General features: G+C 38.4%; 1 protein-coding gene across 3 annotated transcripts in view; it reads left to right on the forward strand.

Annotated features, from left to right (window-relative positions):
- Positions 1-20,693, forward strand: part of DROSHA (drosha ribonuclease III) — a 71,283-nt gene that overhangs the window by 31,793 nt on the left and 18,797 nt on the right. For all 3 annotated transcript variants that reach the window (XM_058027776.1, XM_058027784.1, XM_058027795.1), the window contains exons 15-22: positions 2,322-2,421; positions 5,343-5,450; positions 9,853-9,960; positions 12,210-12,348; positions 13,032-13,092; positions 15,004-15,063; positions 17,036-17,135; positions 19,406-19,508. In XM_058027776.1, coding sequence (XP_057883759.1) covers positions 2,322-2,421; positions 5,343-5,450; positions 9,853-9,960; positions 12,210-12,348; positions 13,032-13,092; positions 15,004-15,063; positions 17,036-17,135; positions 19,406-19,508 — 779 coding nt within the window. The remainder of the gene's footprint in view (positions 1-2,321; positions 2,422-5,342; positions 5,451-9,852; positions 9,961-12,209; positions 12,349-13,031; positions 13,093-15,003; positions 15,064-17,035; positions 17,136-19,405; positions 19,509-20,693) is intronic.

Genomic DNA, 20,693 nt, shown 5'->3' on the forward strand with positions numbered 1-20,693 from the left:
CAGTATAAAGCCTGTCTCTGGTGTATGTGTAGTTAAGGTTGTCTTTTTCCTCAGTGCAGTAGTTTAAAAATGGTATTCCCCAATTAAGTACTCCCACTAATGAGAGAACCACAAGCCACTCCTTCCATTGAGAGACACAAAAAAGCAGAGATCACAGGCTGAGAGAAAAATGATTTACTGGAAACAGCAATGAGACAAGAAAATAAACAGTAACAGCAACAATACTAAAAACAAAAATGTAGAAAGAGAGGATAATTTATGTGCAAATGCTCAACAGATCTGCAGTTTTGAGGCCCAAACACTCGTGCATGTATGACATTTGTATTGTTTTGCAACTGCATGCTGAGGATTTTAAATCCAAAGTGGTAGGAAGTAGGAATGTTGGGTGCTAATTCAGATAACAAAATGGATTTTTTGGCTTTGATCATTAGTTTTATCTTAAAAATATATCTCTTTATCTTTTAGTTTTCTTGTCCATAAAAAGGAAATAATTAGACCCAAAAATATAAGAATTATCTCTACTTTGATGCTGAATTTATTGCTAACTGTCAAGTTCTAGTATTTTCATTGAAAATAGTATAAAGAGACAAAAATTGTTCTTCCCACACATTTTTATTTTCTTTAAAATTTACTTGCGGGTTTGTTTTCTGTTTTGAGTTTTAACCTCGGAGCTGCTTACAGAACACAGGTATGTTTTGTTTTATCAAAGTAACAAAGCATTTTTTGTGAAAGACCTCTGTGGTGCTGTCATAAATGTCAGGCTTAACTCTGATATATGTGTACCCAGAACAGATTTTCCTCTAATGTGTCTTTTCTTTGTGATGTTCTCATACACATTTTTTTTGTAATGGTAATATGTTTATTAATTCTCCAACTTAATTGCAATAACAAAGCTTGTTTCACCCTTGTCAGTACTTGCAGAAAACTGTGAATTGTAGATCACAGTTTCAGGTTCTTGGTTTTGGGTTGAAACTTCCTCGAGGCATTTGTTTTTTTGGGTTTTTTTTGGTTGATTTGTTCATTAACTAATTTTTCTTTTTTGGATGATGATTTGTCAAAAATAGATGTGATATTCTGCAGATTGCAAAAGTGTGGTGAATGGACCATGAGAAAAATCTATGTATTGACTATTTCAGATGTATTTGTAGACTGAAAAAATATCAGTACCTCCAGAGGCAGAGAGTATACATTCAAGAATGCTGCAGAGAAATACCTAGGCAAAAAATGCCAATAAGAAAAGATTTGTTTATGTATCTGTGAATGTGGGAGCCTGGGAAGATTATGAAATAGTAAAAGAGCTACTGTTTCGTTGACTGCTAAGCCACTAACATGAGAACTTCCTAATAAAACAACTGCTCTAAGTTGTTGCTGGGGAAGATTGTCTTTTATAATGTAAATACATGTAAAAATTTACTTGGGTAAACTTCTTTCCTCTGGCCTCTAATTCTCTGTTTCCTATTCAAAGTCTGATTTATGGTTGTCCTGAATACAAGGACAACCTAAGGACACAGGGTACTAAGGACAGGGTCCACATTTCTTAAGGACACAGGGTCCCTGTCACAATTCTCCTTGTTGCTCCTCCCACTGTAACTTTTGAAGCTGTTGGTCAGTTGCAGCTGAATATAATGTTGGGGTGTTGTCTTCAAATGGAGTAAGTTCTTACAAATTTGGTGAAAGTTTGTGCTAGATCACTGAGGGACTCCCACCAAGGAAAACATTGTAATTGGGGCTCATGTGTAATTAGACACTGCCAAAATAAGAAAAGGCTCGATGGTTGGAGAAAACCAGAAAACTTAAGTATGTGCCAATCACAGAAATAACTTGAATTGCTCTTTTCATTCAGCGGAAATCCATAGGGAACAAAACTTTCACTTTTCACAGAGTAACTTCATGTTGCGTGTGACTTGTAGAGCTCTTCCTCATATGCTTCACTGAAATGTTTGAGCTGATGTAAGGACAGACACTTCCTGGGAAAGGGTGCTACTCCTTTGCAGTGAGAGATAGGTAAACCATGTGGAGAAGAAAGAGTTTTCACCTGCCTGAATTGAGTCAAGGGGCAGGCACATCTTTTCAGCATGCAGAGGTGGCCCTTTGGAGAGGTTGGGTGGGTATCTGGGAGACCTGGGGTCTGCCTGGACCTCGGCTGTTCTTTACCTCACTCTGAGCACCAATGCCTCCTCTCTGCTTCCTGGCCCACCCTGCTGGAGCAGTTACCCAGGCACTGCCACCTATCAGAAAGTACATTGAGATTATTTTATTACAGGGAGAGAGAGGCTTCTGTTCACTGACCAAAATACTTGTTTTCTGGTTTTGTTCTTCAGATACCAAAAGCTGTGGAAGAGTTACGTGAAGCTGCGTCACCTGCTGGCTAATAGTCCCAAAGTCAAACAGGCTGATAAACAGAAATTATCACAAAGAGAGGTATTCTGGACCTTCCTATAACTGATAATTGAACATTGTAATTTGGGATGGAATGAAGCCATATGACTGCCCTGTTTATGGAAACAATAGAGATCCTTTACAAAACATTTCCTTTCCAGACTCTTAACACAGATTTTATTTTTATCTATGCTTGTTATTGAATGGAGGTTTTTTCCTTTTTTCAGCTGTCAGACTGCTGCAAGTTTTTTACCCAATTATAGAAATTATTGTTATGGAACCATAACTTCTTTATAGCTGTTGCCATTAATGGTTTCAAGAATTAGCATAGAGAAGGACTTTTTATTTCATAATGTACTTTTAACTGGCTCATAATTTTAAACATTTCTCTTCTGAAGTAAAAGCTACCACGCTTGTGTGCATAAACCATAATTTATTAGGTGGTATAGTGACATTGCTTAGGATCTTTGACTTGAAATAATCTGGTTGTTGTATGATAGACAAGATATTTTTCTCATTTTGTTTTTTTCCTGCAAAGTGATGAGCAATAAGCATTTCCTAACGGCAGATGCTCAACCAATTGGGAATTAAAAGCAGAAAAACAAAGACTCCTAAATATAGCCTAAACCAACTATTTCTAGAAACCCATGGACTGAAGCTTTGAATTTGTCTGGTGCCTGTCTATCGGGCACTCTTAATTTGACAACCTGTGTAAAGAATACACAGAGGAGAGATTAACTTCTCGAGTACAGGATGGTATTTAATTAAGTGGTATTGTATTTTTATTTATTCATTAGAAACACTAATTATTCATAAAATCATAGACTACCTTGGGAATGATGCTTGAGAATCGTGGAGTGTGATTCCTGAGACCTCCAGTTTATTGGGGAAGTCTCAAAAATTGCACCTTTGGAATTGCTTTTGGTTGCAGGAAAGTGTTTGATACATATGACATTGCATCTAATCATTTCATTGTTGCAAAGCATAGTATGCTGTTGTATGAGCAAGAGTGTTAGTAAACATTTTATTTATGCTGATATTAAATAAGCCCTTGCCTTCCTTACTTGTAAATGGAAAAATAAAAGCCAAAAAACCCCACAACATTGTGACTGAACTGTGCCACAGTTGTAAAGGAAAAAGAAGATTTGTCCCTACAAAGGTGGTTTTGTTTGCCACAACTACACACAGAGCAAGCAGAAGATCATTGTTTTATGGGCATATTTTCATTAGGGGGTAATGGATAGCTCATTTGTAAAATTGTAGTGGATTGTTCGTAAGGGGGTGATCATATTTTGCTCCAGAAGATAAAATGTTCCTTTGTTATTTAGCACTTGCTGGGGACTGCTGATTTTTGTTTCCAGGCTGTATTATCTCAGATAACGAGTTTTACAAGTAGTTTGCCAAGAGGGAGGCATACAGGGCTGAAGCAGAAACTTTATGTGAGGATAATCTATATATTTGTCAGAGGTGTCGGTAACTCAGAAGGAGCTGTAGGACTGTACCTGACTGGTACATGGGCTTTTAAAGATTATGAATCATATATTGTGGAGTGCTTCTGAGCCAGTCAGACTGAAATACAGCCAGGTCTGGCAAACACTGTAGCACCTTTCTCAGGAAAACTCAATGACACACCTTTGACAATGCACAAGGGGTGCAGTGCTGGCAGCATCTCTGTTCCCTCTGCCATCAGTCATCCACCACTGTGAGGCTGTACAATGATATTATTTGTGACAAGGTCATGCCTGGGGCTTTGTTCCTCTAACCTAACTTTGAGCATTTACAGCAGGTGCATAAATTAGGACCTGAAGGCTCACTTTGAAGTCAGTGGAGGGAGAAATGCATTTTTGAAGCCATTTATCCCCTTCACTGAATATAAAAGGAACCAGGGCTATCTAGCGTCCTACCCTAGGCACCTTTTTACTGAGGTGTCTGAGGTTTGATAAATCTGTGTCTGGACACATGCACCTGTTGGAACTACTCTGTGAGTCTCTGCAAATCAGAAAACAGAGCCTGTTCTGCCCAGCCTGCTCACAGGCTTCAAACTGGGAGCTGGAAAGAGACAGCTTTGAGCAAGTGCCCTGTAATGAAAAGGAGATGGAGAGGCAGGATAAGTTGCAGCTTTGAAGAGCTTTGTGTTCTGAAGAAGGCAGAGCACTGAGGGGTTAGTTCATGCTATGTGGGGAGCTTGCACACCCCAGGGCTTTATAGTATTGGAACCAAGAGATTCTAATCCCAGGCTGATTTATTTTATCTGTTTTTCTTAAATTTCATTTTTACAGAAAATATTTTCTTTCAATGATACTCTCAAAATCTTTTAGTGATTTAATGTCTCTAGAAACCCTCTAAATCATGTTTTCTAAAGACAAATTGTTTACACACCACCAAAATAGCCAGTGGTCAAGGTAAAACGCATATTTAATAATTTTTATTGAAATAAAATTGGTGGATTGCAATCAGCATAGTCTCCAGGACTGGTGAATGCTGACCCCTTTCCCAGACTGGGCAGAATGACATAGCTGAACAGGAACTGTTGCAAAGTAGCCAAGATGACAAAGCAAAGCCTATTTTGCTCCTTCTGAATGTTCAGACCAGGAGTACTCACAGTGATGGACATGAATGAAGAAGTTGTTTTGTACATCTGGTAAAGAAAGTGCTTTTATTATAAGGACTTTACCTTTCTTACTCATGTATCATCTAGGATGTATGAGTTGGACTGGTTTGTTTTGTCATTTGCAGCAAAGAGAATGTAGTCACCTCTGTTCTCTCCTTGCTCTACCAAAATCCCCTGCCTACACTGTATTGCAGCACATCTGCCAGTCTGGGAGTTATCGGATCTGTGCCAGCCCTAGAAACTGCTGACCAAAACTGAACCTCACAGGGCTGTTGTGAACGCGCTGGTGTGTGCATTGCTGTGCTTTGTTGCAGCAAGCTCTTCACAGGAGCTCTGTTCTCTCCCTGCTTAGGAAGCACTGCAGAAGATTCGCCAGAAGAACACCATGAGACGTGAAGTGACAGTGGAGTTGAGCAGCCAGGGCTTCTGGAAAACAGGGATACGCTCTGATGTCTGCCAGGTAACTGAACCAGAGGGATGCGTTTTCTTTCCTGGTAGCTGCCATTTACCTTTGCAAGGGTTTCTTCTGGACTGAGGAACTAAATGGAAATTAATACCTCAGTAATATCTATTGATCTAGGGAACTATTCTAGTTGTTCTATCCACCCCTTCTGTACACACAAAAAAGGTAATTTAAAATTCTCTGCCAGAGGTTGCTTAGTGCAAGGGAGAGAGGTTAGGAATGGCCAGTTTGAGGCTGGAGGTTTGCCAAATGTTGAGTCTAGTGTGGAACTCTTCATCCATCAGGTTTTATATAATCTATTATAATTTTAATATTTTTATTATATTCATATTTTTTATTATATTTTTCTATTTAGATAGCTTTTAAAAACACCCCAAGTTTTACAGCAAAGCATGAAGAAGTATCTTTTTACTTAAAAGAAAGTAAAAAAAAAACTGGAACCCTGCCACAATTACCTTTTGAGGTGAGCCTCAGTAGAAAGGTATCTTTCAGATACTCTGTTTCATATGCATGACATCTCTAAGGAACATATCTCTGTCAGATCCTATTCTGAAGCAGTTGACAGCAACCAGCTTTGTGATATGGTAAGAATAAATGCAATTTTAATTTAATTTTGTATTAGTAAAATTTGAGTAGTAGTAACAGCCAAATAATTATACTAGAGATATACTTTCATTATTTTTTAGGTGTTGCTTTCATGATGTTATTTAAGAGTGAAATGTGTGCAACTTCATATTAGCTTAACAATGTGGAGTATAAAATAGGGGGGTTGCTAGGCAAGGGTATAGGTAGAAATTTCATTATAATCTTAAAAGTCAAAGGGGAAAATTCTAGAGTGAGAGAAATGCTGGTAACTAAAATTGCTTTTCTTCCATCTGAAACATTTCTTGTGATTCTACTAATGCTTCTGAAGTAGAAGGAGAATAGTGGCACAATATCTCCTCACATAGCTCAGGAGCATCACATCGATTCCCTATTTTTCTGTTGTGAACTGTATATGTTTTTATAGCTTAAGTAAACAGAGTAAGTTTCCAATTCAGGCACTTTGAAACTGTTCCGTGTTATTCATAATATCTTTTGTGATTCATCTCCTAATGTCTTGAATATTCCTGTTTCATTTTGTTGAAGGACAGCAAAACACCAAAGAATGATAAAAGTAAAGCTGTTTCACAATTTTTGTGCCCATTTGTAGCTGTAACATCTAAATCAGCCAGTTCTGGTATGAAGGTCCTTTGATTTGATTTCTTAGAGAGGCCAAGAATAGGCAACTGTATGTCTGTAAAATGAAAGATTGCTGCTGTTGCTACATGCTTTTCACCAGATTAAAGAAGACTAAAACTAAACACGCATAATCAGCTCTGGGGGCACAGCTCAAGTGCGGTGATTTAAAATTACTGCTTTTAAAAGCATTGCAGTTTAGAAGATTGAAACTCTTTTAAGTTACTTGTGATAGCTTATACTTGCTCTGAGTTCCATGTAGCCCTAATGACACTGGTCTTTGCTGTCTTGAAAATGAACTGCTTGAAAGGGGAGGAAAAATGGTGAGTGGAATGTTCAAAAAAAAGTGTAAAATGTCTGAGGTCTGACAGGCTCACTTGAAGTTACCCAGGATATCAAGCGCAGTACTTGGCCACTGAGCTGGGCAGCACGTAGTACACAGTGTGGCAGGGTCTGGCCATGCTGAGAAGACACCGCCTCTGTTCCCCCTCTCCACCCACACCATTGTCGCTGGTGAGCTCTCAACAGCAGTGTGGAGTGTTCAGCATCTCATGTATTCCAAAATATTTCAGCTCACCTGCTTCCCCTTAGTAGCTTCAGGTCAGGAGCACCTGCTGTCCTGGGGGGATAAGGGCACTATCTGAGGGCCCTTGAGAGTCTCTGCCTTGCTGTGCTAGCTGCAGCAAGAAAAGGACATGCAAAATGTTTGAAATTATACATATTTTAAAAACATCTCTTCTACAGAGATAAATACGTAAAACATCAGAAACATTCTGTAGCCATAGTCCAAGATGATGGGTGTTGATTGAATCAGTCAATCAGTCAGTTAGAGCCAGGAAAGCAGCATTTTGTCAATATAACTTCAAGAGTCAAAGTCTTTCTGTGTGCTCCCAGGGGTCTCTCAGTTCTTTTTTCACTGCACCACAGCTGATAAAAGTCTGAAACTTGGTATCTCAGTCCTGAAATGCAGGGACACGTGTATTGGTGTAAAGAATGTTAAACGTTGCTTGAGGAGACTCCTGTGTAGTACAGTGCAACGTAGAGGCAGGGAAGCACAGTTGTCCTGTGAAAAAGTTTCAGGTTTGGTTGTTTTGGTGCTTTTCAATTAATTCCTTACATGAAGGAACACACAGGAAGCACACCTGTACAGTTTATATGGAGATAAAAGGGATGTTCTTACAAATACCCCCAAAAAACTGTAAATGAGTGCCATGGTAACAAAATAAAATTTCCTAATAACAATTCCTAATTATGCTTGGAGTGATTTTATATTTCTCTGCCATTTGGAGATCCAGGAAGTCTTTTCCTTGCATATTGGCTGGTTATTTCATCTGAGAGAAAAGGACCAGGGAAGAGTTCCTAATCAACAACTGGCCGAACATGAGCCCGCAGGTGCTCAAGTGGCCAAAAGGGCCAAGGGCATCTTGGCCTGTATCAGCACTTGTGCGGCCAGCAGGAGCAGCAGGGCAGGGATTGTCCTCTGTACTCAGCAGTGGTGAGACTACACCTTGAATCCTGTGTCCAGTTTTGGGCCCCTCACAGCAAGAAGGACTTTGAGGGGCTGGAGCACATCCAGAGAAGAGCAGCAGAGCTGGTGAAAGGTCTGCAGCACAAGTCTGATGAGAAGTGAAGGAGCTGGGAGAAAAGAAGGCTCAGGGGAGACCTTCTCACTCTCTGCAGCTGCCTGAGAGGAGGGTGTAGCCAGGTGGGAGATGGTGTGTTCTCCCAGGCAGCAAGTGACAGGACAAAAGGAGATGTCTCAGGCTGTACCCAGGGGGTTTAAGATTGGATATTAGGAGTAATTTCTTTGCAGATAAGGTGATCAAGCATCGTAACAGGTTGCCCAGGAAAGTGGTGAAATCACCATCCCTGAAGGTATAAAGGTCTGGGGGACATGGTTTAGTTGATGGAATTTATTTCAGCAGTTGGACTCAATCATCTTAAGGGTCTTTTCCAATCTGAATGATTCTGTGATTACCTTCCAGCCCTGTGTTTAGTTCTCAGGAATTTCATGGTCTTTTACTTAAACAGAAAGTCTTGCCATTCGTTAGTCTTAATTTTTGATCTTGTAACATTCATCAGTTTGTATTTTCTGCTGTTCTATCATTAGTGACCTGCAGAAATCTGTAACAGCATTTATTCTGTAAATTATACATCATCCACTTCATGTGCTTGTTTTCCTTGCTTCTCTCCATGCTATATACTCATTCCCTCTAATCATACAGAATCCTTTTTCTGAATTAATTGTGACAGCCCTCAGATTTTAATGCCCTTAAAACACACCTTTATTTTGAATATATTCATGTTATGTCAGTAATAGGAACAACTAGAAAAAACTAGTTCACAAACAGTCACGTGCATAAAAGTCTTCAAATCCTGCATTTCTCCTGTTTCTCTCTTCATTTTTATGCAAGAATTGTGATGTTGATATCATACTTGGTATAGTACTCTACTGATAAACTATACTAATTGCTTATTTCTACCCAGATGCATCCAAAGTCAGTATTAGTGGAGAATTCCTTAGAAACACTGAGAGAGGGGGACTACCATTGTTACAAAATAGAGTTGTTTTTTTTTCAATTTTATTGATATTTTCCCCAACAGGAGAACATTGTCTGTTTCTTAGACAAACAGCAATGTTTCTTATATTTTTTTAGCACATTAAATGTGCCAGACTACAGCATTTCAAAAATCCCATAATTCTTCCTCAAAAGGAAGTGAAGCAAGGCACAACTATACTTGAAAATTGAGTACCTACTGTTGTTTGGTGAAAGCTGGCTAAAGTGGTGTAAAGTGTTTCTTCCTTAATGTAATGAGGCAGAGGGGACAGAATGTTCAATGAAAAGGTACAAATATAGTGTTGTATTCAGTCATAGCTTCTTGAAATTTGCTGTTACTGGTGACCAGACATTTTTTTACCTCATTGAAGTTGCTTAAGTTGAAGACTGGGTTTATGTATTGATTCCTTTAGTCCAGGTGGGGCTGTGGAGATGAAAACATATGATTAATTAAGTGCTTTGATAATTGAAGGATGGGAAACTATGATTTTTTTTCCTCATTTAAACCAGAACAGTATACTAGAGTTGTAACAATTGGGAAATGTTTGTATTTTTAGCTCAGCCAACTGAATTCTCTGTACACTAAAGCTGAATGATTTTCCTTATTGCATTTGTGTTTTCAGCATGCAATGATGCTTCCTGTGCTCACCCACCATGTCCGCTACCATCAGTGTCTGATGCACTTGGACAAACTGATAGGCTACACTTTTCGAGATAGGTGCTTGCTGCAGGTAAGAGATGAAAAGGAAACCCCAGTATCTTGCTGGTTTCTCCATGATATTGCTGAGCTCATCCATAGTGCTGAAGTGCATGGCATTGCCAGAGCTTGGATGGACCTGATTACTTGTACTGCAGATCATCTGAAAGTTTCAGTTTTCCCAAGAGACTTCTGAATCGAGATATCTATTGTTCACATAGATATTGCATCTACCTTTGCTCCCGTGGTAGATCTGGATTTGCTTGTAATGTGTAGCAAGACAAAAATGCAGTTGCTGAAAAGACTGTCAAGTACTCATTTCTGGGTACGTTCTTTTTTCAGGTATTTATAGAGAATACAGTGTTATTCTGCAGATGAGTGGATGTGCCCTGCTTCTTGTTTTTGTAGCCAGTTGTTCCAAAAGAGAATAGTTAAAACATTGCCCTTTTTTTCATTTTTAGCTAGTGAATAGAAATTTGCAAACTTCTGTTTAGCTCTTGATTTCTGCAAGCACATGATGAATTTTTTTTATTAAGAAGCAAGAGCAGGAACTGGAGAGGAGAAGTTCTTACTTGTTTTAGATGCATCCATGTCACATAAGCAGCCTTTTATGTTAGTGCATATTTGGAACTGATTACCTCTGAGGCTGGTTCTTTGCATGGTGGCCCCTTTCCTCTTAGACCTTTTCTGAGTTTACTGAAGGAAAATGGGGACTTCTGTTCAGAGCTTCCTTCTAAAGTAAGCGTCATCTCTCTCCAGTGACTGGGCTAACTTCTAAACATGGCAGTTTTTGTCTTTCTTTGTAGATTTTACTCCTGAATTATTTTAAGGAAATGTCTTTTCTCACAGCTTTTGTGGTTTCTAGGATTTGTTTTCCAGGTGTTTTCCTGCTGCAAGTTACATTAAACATGGAGCATTTTCTAGGACTTGGTTGTTGGCAGGTTGTCTTTGTTTTAATGTCAAACATAAAAATGCAGTGATGGAAACTTTCAGAATGTTGAAGCCAAACACACAAACGAGCAAGTAAATTTAATCAAAAAGAGATGAGAGCATAAAAATAAAGTGTTAATCATGTTTGGTTATAACAAATGGTGCTTTTTAATGCACATTTAATGTATAATTCTGCATTGATTGTTACCTATTTTATCATGGTATATTCTTTTTAAGGTACAGGCAGGTTAAAAAAAGATTACACTGAATTATCTATTCAGAAAAGCTGTGATGTGTCATCTAGTCCAGATGGAGCAGAATGTCAGAATGTGCAATTACAACAAACTTAGTAATACTATCAAGGAATTAAAAAGGACTTGGGGAAAGTTCTTATTGTTGATTAAATATAATTTTGCTCTTTAAGTTTTGTGCTTGGAAGGCAACGGACAATGTTTGAATGAATTACTGAATGGCTTTGCTCACAGTCTGCAGCACCAGTCCTGCACATGTGTCAGAAGTAACTTTTGCAGCTTGCATTTTCCAGTGTTTCCTCTTTTTTATACACAAGTTTTGTGTGCACATACTTCTATACATGCACGATATTTTGGTCTGTGTATGTGTAAAGAAGGAGAAAGTGTGTGAGTTTGCAGGATGGAGTTCTGAAAAACAGCTGTAGTTCTGTTTACTGTTGCCATTTCTGCAGTGGTGATGCCAGCAGCAGAGTAAGCTTTTGGTAATCCTTGGTGATACAAAGGTAAAACAGAGGACTGATCCTGTCATTCCTCTTCCGTGTGAAGAATGAGTCCTCTATAGTCATGTGGGAAAGAGTTCTTCTGTGATTAACTCTGCCAAGAACAATGTACTTGTTGTTTTTTCATTTTTTGAGCTAGGAGAGTTTTATAGATACTTAAGTAATGTAAATATGGATGGTTGAGAAGCTCTTTTAATTTTTTTTTAATATGAATATTTATAGTTCAGTGTTAGAGTGAATATGTTTTTAAGTAAGCAAATGTATTGAAATCAGGTCAGCAAAGCTGGTAAGCAAAAGTCTTAAGGCAAATTGAGAATTCATGCTTTTTCTCTTCTAAACTAATTTTTCTTTAAAGAAAAAAATGATGAAAGTTAATTAGCTAAATTGATGATTGAGCAGAAATGTTGCTTTTTTCTGACATCTGAAATAGCTCACCCTACATTTAAATTGCTGGAACCAAGTTTCTGATTGACTGCATCACTTTGTAACCTTTCTTCAAACTGAAAAATAACTATTACTAGCTACTGGTCTATGATAATGTCTTTCTTCCATTTGCAAAAATACATTTAATCTTTTTTTTTCCTGTATGTGTTACACTATAGCTTGCCATGACTCACCCAAGCCATCATTTAAATTTTGGGATGAATCCGGATCATGCCAGAAATTCCTTATCCAACTGTGGGATTCGACAGCCCAAGTATGGTGATAGAAAAGTTCACCATATACACATGAGAAAAAAAGGTATGCTATTTACACCACTAGCATTTAAATTTTTCTTTTACCTCACATTTAATCAGTAAGAACACCCTTTGTTCCATTATCATTTCCTTGGCCATTTATCTGTTGAGAGATGCCTTTAGTAGAGGATTTCAATAATTATATGCAGACACTGGTGAGGTCTTTCTAAAAGACTGGATTTTGCAAATTATTCAGCAAGTGAAGAGCTGTAAACAAGCAAGGGTAATAAATGGGAGGATGTATTTGCTTAGATTTTTGGCAAGTACTGTTTTCTTAATTTGCTGCTCAACATGGTGAACAAACTGGAATATATTTTGTAAATGTGTCTTACTAATGTGAATGTGTGGTCTCTCTGCTGCAAAATATTCCTCACCCCTTTAAAGTATATTCAGTGATAATGAAGTAAATTATTTGTTGCTTATGTAATGTTTAGAATGTCCTTTTCATGCAAAGGTGGTATTTATCTGGCTCCCTGTGTGCAGAAATTCAATAATGTTGTTATGAGACTGTGGTCAGTTAGGCAGAGAGCATTGGTAAGGATTATACTTTATGTAATGAGCCCTGTAAATAACAGGATAATCTTGTGTACAGCAATTACAAAGTAACATTTTGAGTAATTGTTTTCTGCATTTATTCAAAGTGAATTAGTGTCTGTTTACTTAATAGTGCATTGTTTATGTTTTTAGGGATAAACACCCTGATAAATATTATGTCCCGTTTGGGACAGGATGATCCAGCTCCTTCCAGGTAATGAAAATAGTTGTTTGCAAGTAAGGAAGCTGCTGCAGTGGGAGATACTTAATAGAAACAACCAACTAACTGTCAGCAACAGCTTTGGCAAATAGTTGAAGTGAAAAGTCATTTTGAATTGACTTTTATATTATGAAGGTGTGCTGAACCTCCATTAGCAGTGACATAGTAAATGTTTGGTCATGGCTGCAGAAAATGTCTGAGGAAGGTTTTAACAGATAATTCTATCATTTTTGTTGATCCTTGAAATGAGGAGGACTAAAAGGCTACCTTTTTGCTTTCTGCAGAATAAAGATTTGTTGTCGTTGTTATCAGTGCTATAAATTGGATTCTTCATCATGTTTTCTCACGGTAGCCCCTTCCTGGCATGGCACCTTGTTAACAGGAGTATGGTGCTGAGCATGGGCTTTGCTGATTTACTATTCCAATTTAAAGACAGATGCAAAACCCATTAATGTTTTAATGCAATAATCCGTAAATGACCACTAAGAATTTTGTGAGGATAAATATAGTTTAAGATGTGGTTTACAGCCACTGGCACCATATTGAGCTGAAATTGAATACACAAAGCTCACAAAGCTAATGCAAGAAGCAGTTGCATGTGAAATCTCTTAAATGCATGAACTAGATGGCAATGTGTATTTTAGTCAGGTAGTGCTCTAGCTGGACTCAAGAGCCATCATTTTGAAAGAAGCTTGGGAATAGGAGAAATTTAATTCTGCATAAATTATTGTGGCACTGTTCCCCAAATGCTGTTTCATCTAGACTATGCCCTTTTCAAGCTTATTTGAATCCTCTAAAGATAACATAAGGCTAAATTGCATTAATTCTTATGAAATAACACAAAAATGTAAAGTCACATTTCTGAGACAGGTGTGTTTTCAGTTATGTTGCCACACAGAGGTGTTGTAGGTTTGTTCACACACTACTGTTTTATACAGCAGAAGTACTTGAATTCTTTCACCCCATAACAAAGGCCTGCTATTTCAGAAATTACACTAATTATATAATTGTTGGAGGAGTGACTATTACAATAAAAGCTGCCAAATACTTGACAAGAATCTTCTGGATTAAAAAAAAATCCTGTGGCAATTGCCTTGATTCTGTTACAATCATACGTGAAATCAAAAATGGTGCTGCTTACTTGCTTTGGTATCTGGAGTAGAAATTTGTATGTATTCAAAGACAAGCTCACAGTCTTTTTCAGCTGCTTGCCCTTATTAGTCCTTTTAATATAAGCAGGCAGACAGCTTGAAGGAAATGAAACTTTATGGAAAATTATAGAAAACAAATGTGAATCAGGAGCAGTGATGAAAGAAAACAGGAAATAAAAGATTCTAATAAGTTAATGGCATTTTTGGATGCATCTCCTGCTACAGCCATTCTTTCTTTTGAGCTCAGAGGAAGTTACAGAAAACAAGGCATTTAAAGGTGCTATGAAAAATCCAAGTTCCTATTCCCTCTGCCATAGCAACGATCTGCTGCAGGGTCATCCTGCCCTGCAGGTGTTGATGTTAATTAGGTAGAGCTCCCTAGTGTCATGCACAAGGCTTGGAACAGGCTTTTTGTTTCAATCATCTGGTGCCCTCTGATGGACAGAGAAACCTGACCTCAGTGCCAGGCAGCAGTCCTGCTTCCTTTTCCCATTTTGTGAAGTTTTGACAATAGCTCAGAACAGAACATAGGGAAATTTCGGAGATGGTGGTGTCAGTCCTGAGTTTCATGATTCACATAGTTATTATTCTGTTTTGGAAAGGATTGTAATCCAGAGAGGGTGTGGGAGGCTGCAAAAATTAGTATCATGACTGATTAGCAATCAACTCTGATTTTTTTCTGTTTTAATTGTGTTGTGTAAATAACCAGTATGTGCTACTTAGGTTATGGTGAACTTTAAAATGCCTTTTTCAGGATTAACCACAATGAGCGTTTAGAATTTCTGGGAGATGCTGTGGTGGAGTTCTTAACAAGGTAAATGGGGAATTCTTCAACAGTTTTCACCTTGGTATGTTATTATTATAGTGTTGTGTTTATTGAACTTTCCAGTGTCTACTTTCACTGTGAATGTTTGCAGCCCTGCCTGATATTTAGACCTGCACACCTGCAGACAGCTCTCTTGATAATTCTTCCAGTGGTCATGATAAAACAAAAAAGATTACAAAATAGAAACTTAGAGTTTCTCTTTCATGGAGTGCAATTGATTTGGGTTAGAGATTATTCAGTTGTAGACAAGTTGAACTTTTTACCCTTTTTTTTAAAGGAAAGATGTTTTTCCTAGCATGCTGTTTTGTTTCTATGGGTTCTTTTTGTCTAGTTGCAAGGGGGAAGCATTTATGGGTAATGTTGAATGTGTTGCAGTTCTTGTATTTCCAGTAATTAGGGCTTTAGCTTCTATAACAACTTAAATAGTTTAGCACATATGTAGTCTGTTCAAAAGTAATGAAAAAAACTCCATGGTTCATCAAAAATTTCTCCAGTTCTGGCCTGAGTATTCTGAAATCAGTGAAAAATACAGTCATATTATTAGTTACCTCCATTGTTCTACCTCACCTTACTAGAGGCAAACAGGTTGCACAATGTAAAGATTATAATTTTTTTCACCTGCTTTGTTCTACTGTTTCAAATAGAGGTGTTGTCTTGTTTACTGCTAATTTGCTCTTCAAGCCAGTTTGTTACATGAACAACAAAACTGCCTTTATATCTCTGTTCTCTACTAGCCACTAGCTACGTGATATTAAAAACTATTAGCCTATAAAGGTCTCCACTGCCCTTAAAACTCATGGCCTTTTCTCTCATACAACAGTACAGGCTGATAAGATGGAAGACTTGCTGATTAAAATGTCTTGCATTTTTCATTGTCATTGTTCATCAGCCATCAGTTCTCTTTCTGAGCTAACTTTTGTCTCGATTCAGAAAAAAAATGAGCTCCATTTTTGTTCAATAGAGCATGTAAGCACCTATTTAAGTCTGATTTTTTTTCTACCTCTCTTAACTTCAGGTGTCTGCTGTTGTGAATTATGATGCTTGATTGGATTGCCTCTAAGTTTTGTGGCAGTTTTTGTCCTTAAATAATCTTGCATCCATCTGCATTTTTCTCCCTGTGTACTGGCTTAATAAAATATTTTAATAATTAGTGCCATACAGTGCCTTAATTAGAGGATGTTGAAAACCCTCTATGTGTTAACTTTTTTTGACATGGGTTAGATAGTCATAGATGAAAGTATCCAGAATCATTTATTTATTAGGCAGATCTTGATGGGATCAGTGAATTACTTTCGTTTTGTTTCTGTTTTATGAAGAACCTTGCTAGCATGATGACAAATACCATCAAAAGTTGTTAAAAGCTTGTGATTTTTACTTTTTTTTTTTTTGGTGGAATAATCACTTCACACATTAGATAAATCCAGGCTGTTGAGGTCTGTTCTTTGTTTCCATTAGCATCTGTTAAAAGTACTTTCAGAAACATGTATAAACTGATGGGTGTCCTGTTGGCAGCAGCAGCAGCACCTGAAGGCGCCGTGTACCCACAGCAGGGCGTTTCTCAAGGCTGAGGCTTCCCTTGTGCTTTATTCCTGCGCATCCTCTAGGTGTCAGCTGTGCCGAGCCCTCTGCTGCTGCTGCTGCTGCTGCTGCTAGACAGAAACCTGAGATGAGGGAGCTGCAGGCTGGCAACTGCAGGGATTTAGACACTATGTGCTGCCCAGCAGAGAAGCAGCTCTCTTCCTGCCCTGCTGCCAGTGCTGTCCTATCAGAGAGGATTGGGCATTGTTTGAATGTTTTATCTTTACCTTGCTTAAAGCTGAGTTCCACTTTGGGAAGGGACCCACCTGTATACGTGTATTACCCACTAGGGTCTGAGGGAAGGACACAGTTCTCTGCAGGTGCATGTGGTTCCTCTTTAATCACATGCTAACAGCATCTGGTTTGCTTTTTGTGTTGCCAGTGTCCACTTATACTACCTGTTTCCCACTCTGGAGGAAGGAGGATTAGCTACGTACCGCACTGCCATCGTACAGAACCAGCACCTGGCCATGCTGGCTAAGGTACAGCTCTCTGTGCTTCTGTGTTGGACATCCATGGGTAGAAAAATATCAGTGTCTGGACTGCTTCTTGAGGGAACTGCCTGCTTTGAGCATCACTTTCTTTGCTGTGTTTTGTGTACAAGATTGGGGATGCAGGAACCCTTTTCAGTTTGAAAGTAGATTTTAAGGATAAAGGAAAACTTTGTCTTTTCCAAAGCATGCATGTGATTTTTGCAGGCGTAGAGATGAGTTTTTAGTCTTTGTTGAAGGTGTGCCTGTACTTGCCTTTAATTTGCACAAGTAATGAAGCTGACAGTAGACCTTCAGTGAAGAAAAAGAATCAAACTTATAAACATGTTGTTTATAATTTCTGATAGACTGTGTAGAGAGAACTTGGCAACAGAAGCAAGAAAATATGGGGGGGAAAATGGCATCTGCTCCATAACCTATGCAGTCGTTTTCAGGTCCACTGTAGACTGTCAGAATAGTCAGCAGTATATTAAACAAGGTTTTGGAGAAGAGTTGTATTATCTCCTAGGAAAAATTAAGATGCCTTAGAATTTTATTTAATTTAGTTCTGTGAACAATGGAGCTTTTTATATTTCCATATATGATACTGGTGCATGGTAATATGATACATAAAGTTGATTCAATCTATTCATAAATAGGTAGGTATTCCCTTATTCATTCTTGATTTTGTTAGCTTTTTTTTTAAGAAACAGTCTGAGACTTACTGATGTAATTGATTATGCCACACATGTGCACATACTGTCCACTGTGTGCTGCTGATGGTTTTCAAGAGGCTCTTTTAATCTTTCCTCTCTGTAATCACACAGTGCCCTAAACAAGCTTATCCAATCTTGGGATTTTGGCAAAAACAGCAGGATTTCTAACATATCTTTTTGCTCAGGTCTCAGGAGAGGCATAGGATAAGCAATGAACAGAATAATTTTCTTCTATGTCTTTTTTTATTAATTTAGATAAGCATGGATTGATTGAAACATTGCATATCAGGGCCTTGTTTACAAATACAGTATTGCCTGACATTTGAATTAATGATAGTATTTTTAAACCTGCATCAGGAAAGCTCATATATTCTTCAAGTCTGTTCACAGCCTTTATCATTGTACAAGAACAATTTTTGAAAATTTTTGTTGCAATATTTTAAAAACTGTAAGTGCAGCTGTAAATATTAGATATCTGTAAATTCCAAATTTTCCTCTCATGTGTCTTATATGATGTTCCTGGTTTCTTCCCCTGCCGTGTCATATTGCATTCAGTTCACTCAATATATTTCTCAGCCTCTCAATGTCTCTTGAACTTGTGGAATGCTGTTCATAACTAAGAAGCAAATGATGAGTATAAGAAGTTGAAATTTTATATAAAACAATTAATATTCTACTCTTATGTTGACTCCAGCAAGTGTGGCTGTGCATTATGAAGTGTGTGGAACACTGTCAGTTGTAATTCACAGTGTTCTGGAGCAGTGAACAGGCTGCCATTCATTGAAAATGGAAAACTCTTTTTGGCAATTGAAACACGTCTAAACCATGCATCTCAAACAACTTAGTCTCCAGCTTTACCTCTCAAACATACTCTGGAAGGATGAAGTTAAAAGTTAACAAGAAATTAATCAGTAGAAACTGAACACCCAGCTGGGAAGAGCCTGTTCTCGTACAAACTTTGCAAGATGCATAAATCTCTTCTTTAAAAATCCCAATAATGGTTTTGTGTCAAAAAGACAAATATGTAAAGAGAATCTAGGGGCTCTTGCCTGCATTTCTATAGCAGAATTATCATATATTATAGAAAATATTTGGCTTACTGTCTGAGATTTTGGCTGGCAAGCAGAAGTATAGTTCAGGCCACAGAAGTGTGTTAATGATGCACTTTTGAAAGGACAAAGGAAGCTAGGTGGCACTGCAGATTAAAATATGAGCCTTCTCTTGTAGTGCCCAGAGGCTACCACCTGTTGATGGTCTTAGAGGAAAAAGCCAGATGTTCAGTGGATTGTGTCTACCAGAGTTCCTATTCCTCACTGTTCTGCTTTAGTTTCTTTTGGTTTGATAATTCTAGTTTTTCCATGGTCTCACACTCCAGTTTTTACCTCTCATAAACAAAGAAAACTTCTTCATTTTAGCCTGTGTCTAAACTGAAACTTTGGAGAAAAGCTTCATAGTTCATTCAGGCCTAGTAGCTGCATTATGACAGTGTAATTGAACTTTAATGACTAAACTGGTACTCTTGTACTTCTAAAGCCATGGTTTTCACTCTTTCTACATGTTTTGCAGAAGCTGGAACTGGAACGATTCATGCTCTACGCTCATGGTCCAGACCTTTGCAGGGAGTCAGATCTCCGCCATGCCATGGCCAACTGCTTTGAAGCCCTCATAGGTAAAGTGTTTGCATTTGTGTGTGCAGGCAGGTACATTTTATACCTGTCTGTGTGCCATGTAAACTGTGATGGAGGAGATGTGGGCCTGTTGAGCAGTGCCAGTAGCAGTAAGGCTTCCTGCATCATCTTTGTCCCTTCCCTTCTCCTGCACATATCCCACATGTATAAACACATTCAGTGTGTAGTACAACCATGAAAATCTCATTTTCCATGTTCTGGCTTCACACACTGAAGGTGAAGCTGTCTTGTGTCACTGCAGAGCTCCACCTCTCCTGTGCCAGCGTGGCCTGACACCTGCCCCCTGTGGGAGCAGGGGAGCAGTTCATTCAGCATGGCCTGGCAGAAGATAAGCAGGTTCACAGCTTCCAGTAGTGCTTGAACAGACCTGCAGCCTCAGCCCTGAATTTTAGCAGCAGCTTGCTTTCTGAATCAGGCATGCCCAGCTGAGTCACCAGACTACTTTCTCTGTGCCCTGCTACCCTTCTGTGAATTTGCAAAGTAAATACCTTTTAGTCTTTGCATTTTTCTTACAGGTAAAAAGCATGGCAATATGGCTGGTGTAATAAAGCTACCCTCTAGCTGAGGGTGAAGGCGAGTTGTGTCAAATTTGCTGTTGGGCACTAAGATGCAGATTAGTGACTGGCTGCACTGGTCTACAGGTTTATATTGCAGAGGAAGTCAGGGCCTGACCACAGTTACCAAGCCAGGAGGTTGAAAATCTCATTGATTACATCTGCACAAGCTCTATTTTAAATGGCAAATTTTTATGAACCTTTACTTGCTTGAGTACAGAAAGCAAGTTAGTCTCACTGGTTTGACTTCATATTCATCGAGATGTACTGTACAAGTTACTAGCTGTGGGAATGGTTTAGCCCTGTTACAGGTCTTTATATACTACACGAGCTCCTGAAGCGTTTTGTCCTGCTTTGAAAAATAGATCAGAGTTGGCTTAGTTGTCAATAGTTCTGTGCATTCTGCCTTGGGCCGGATTGCATTTCCTCTTATCAAGAAATAAGAGTTTTCTTTTTAACTCTGTTTTGCTTTCCATGAACGCTTTGATCTTTAATTTAAAAATAAAAAGCAAACAGAAGAGGAACACTAGATATGTATCTGTGTCTTTGTTCATAGGCTTCAGCTTGTCTAGGATGTAGTGATGAGAACTATTTGGCAAGCATTGAGATTTG

Source organism: Melospiza georgiana, chromosome 1 (assembly GCF_028018845.1).
Source record: "Melospiza georgiana isolate bMelGeo1 chromosome 1, bMelGeo1.pri, whole genome shotgun sequence".
NCBI classification, from domain to species: Eukaryota; Metazoa; Chordata; class Aves; order Passeriformes; family Passerellidae; genus Melospiza; species Melospiza georgiana.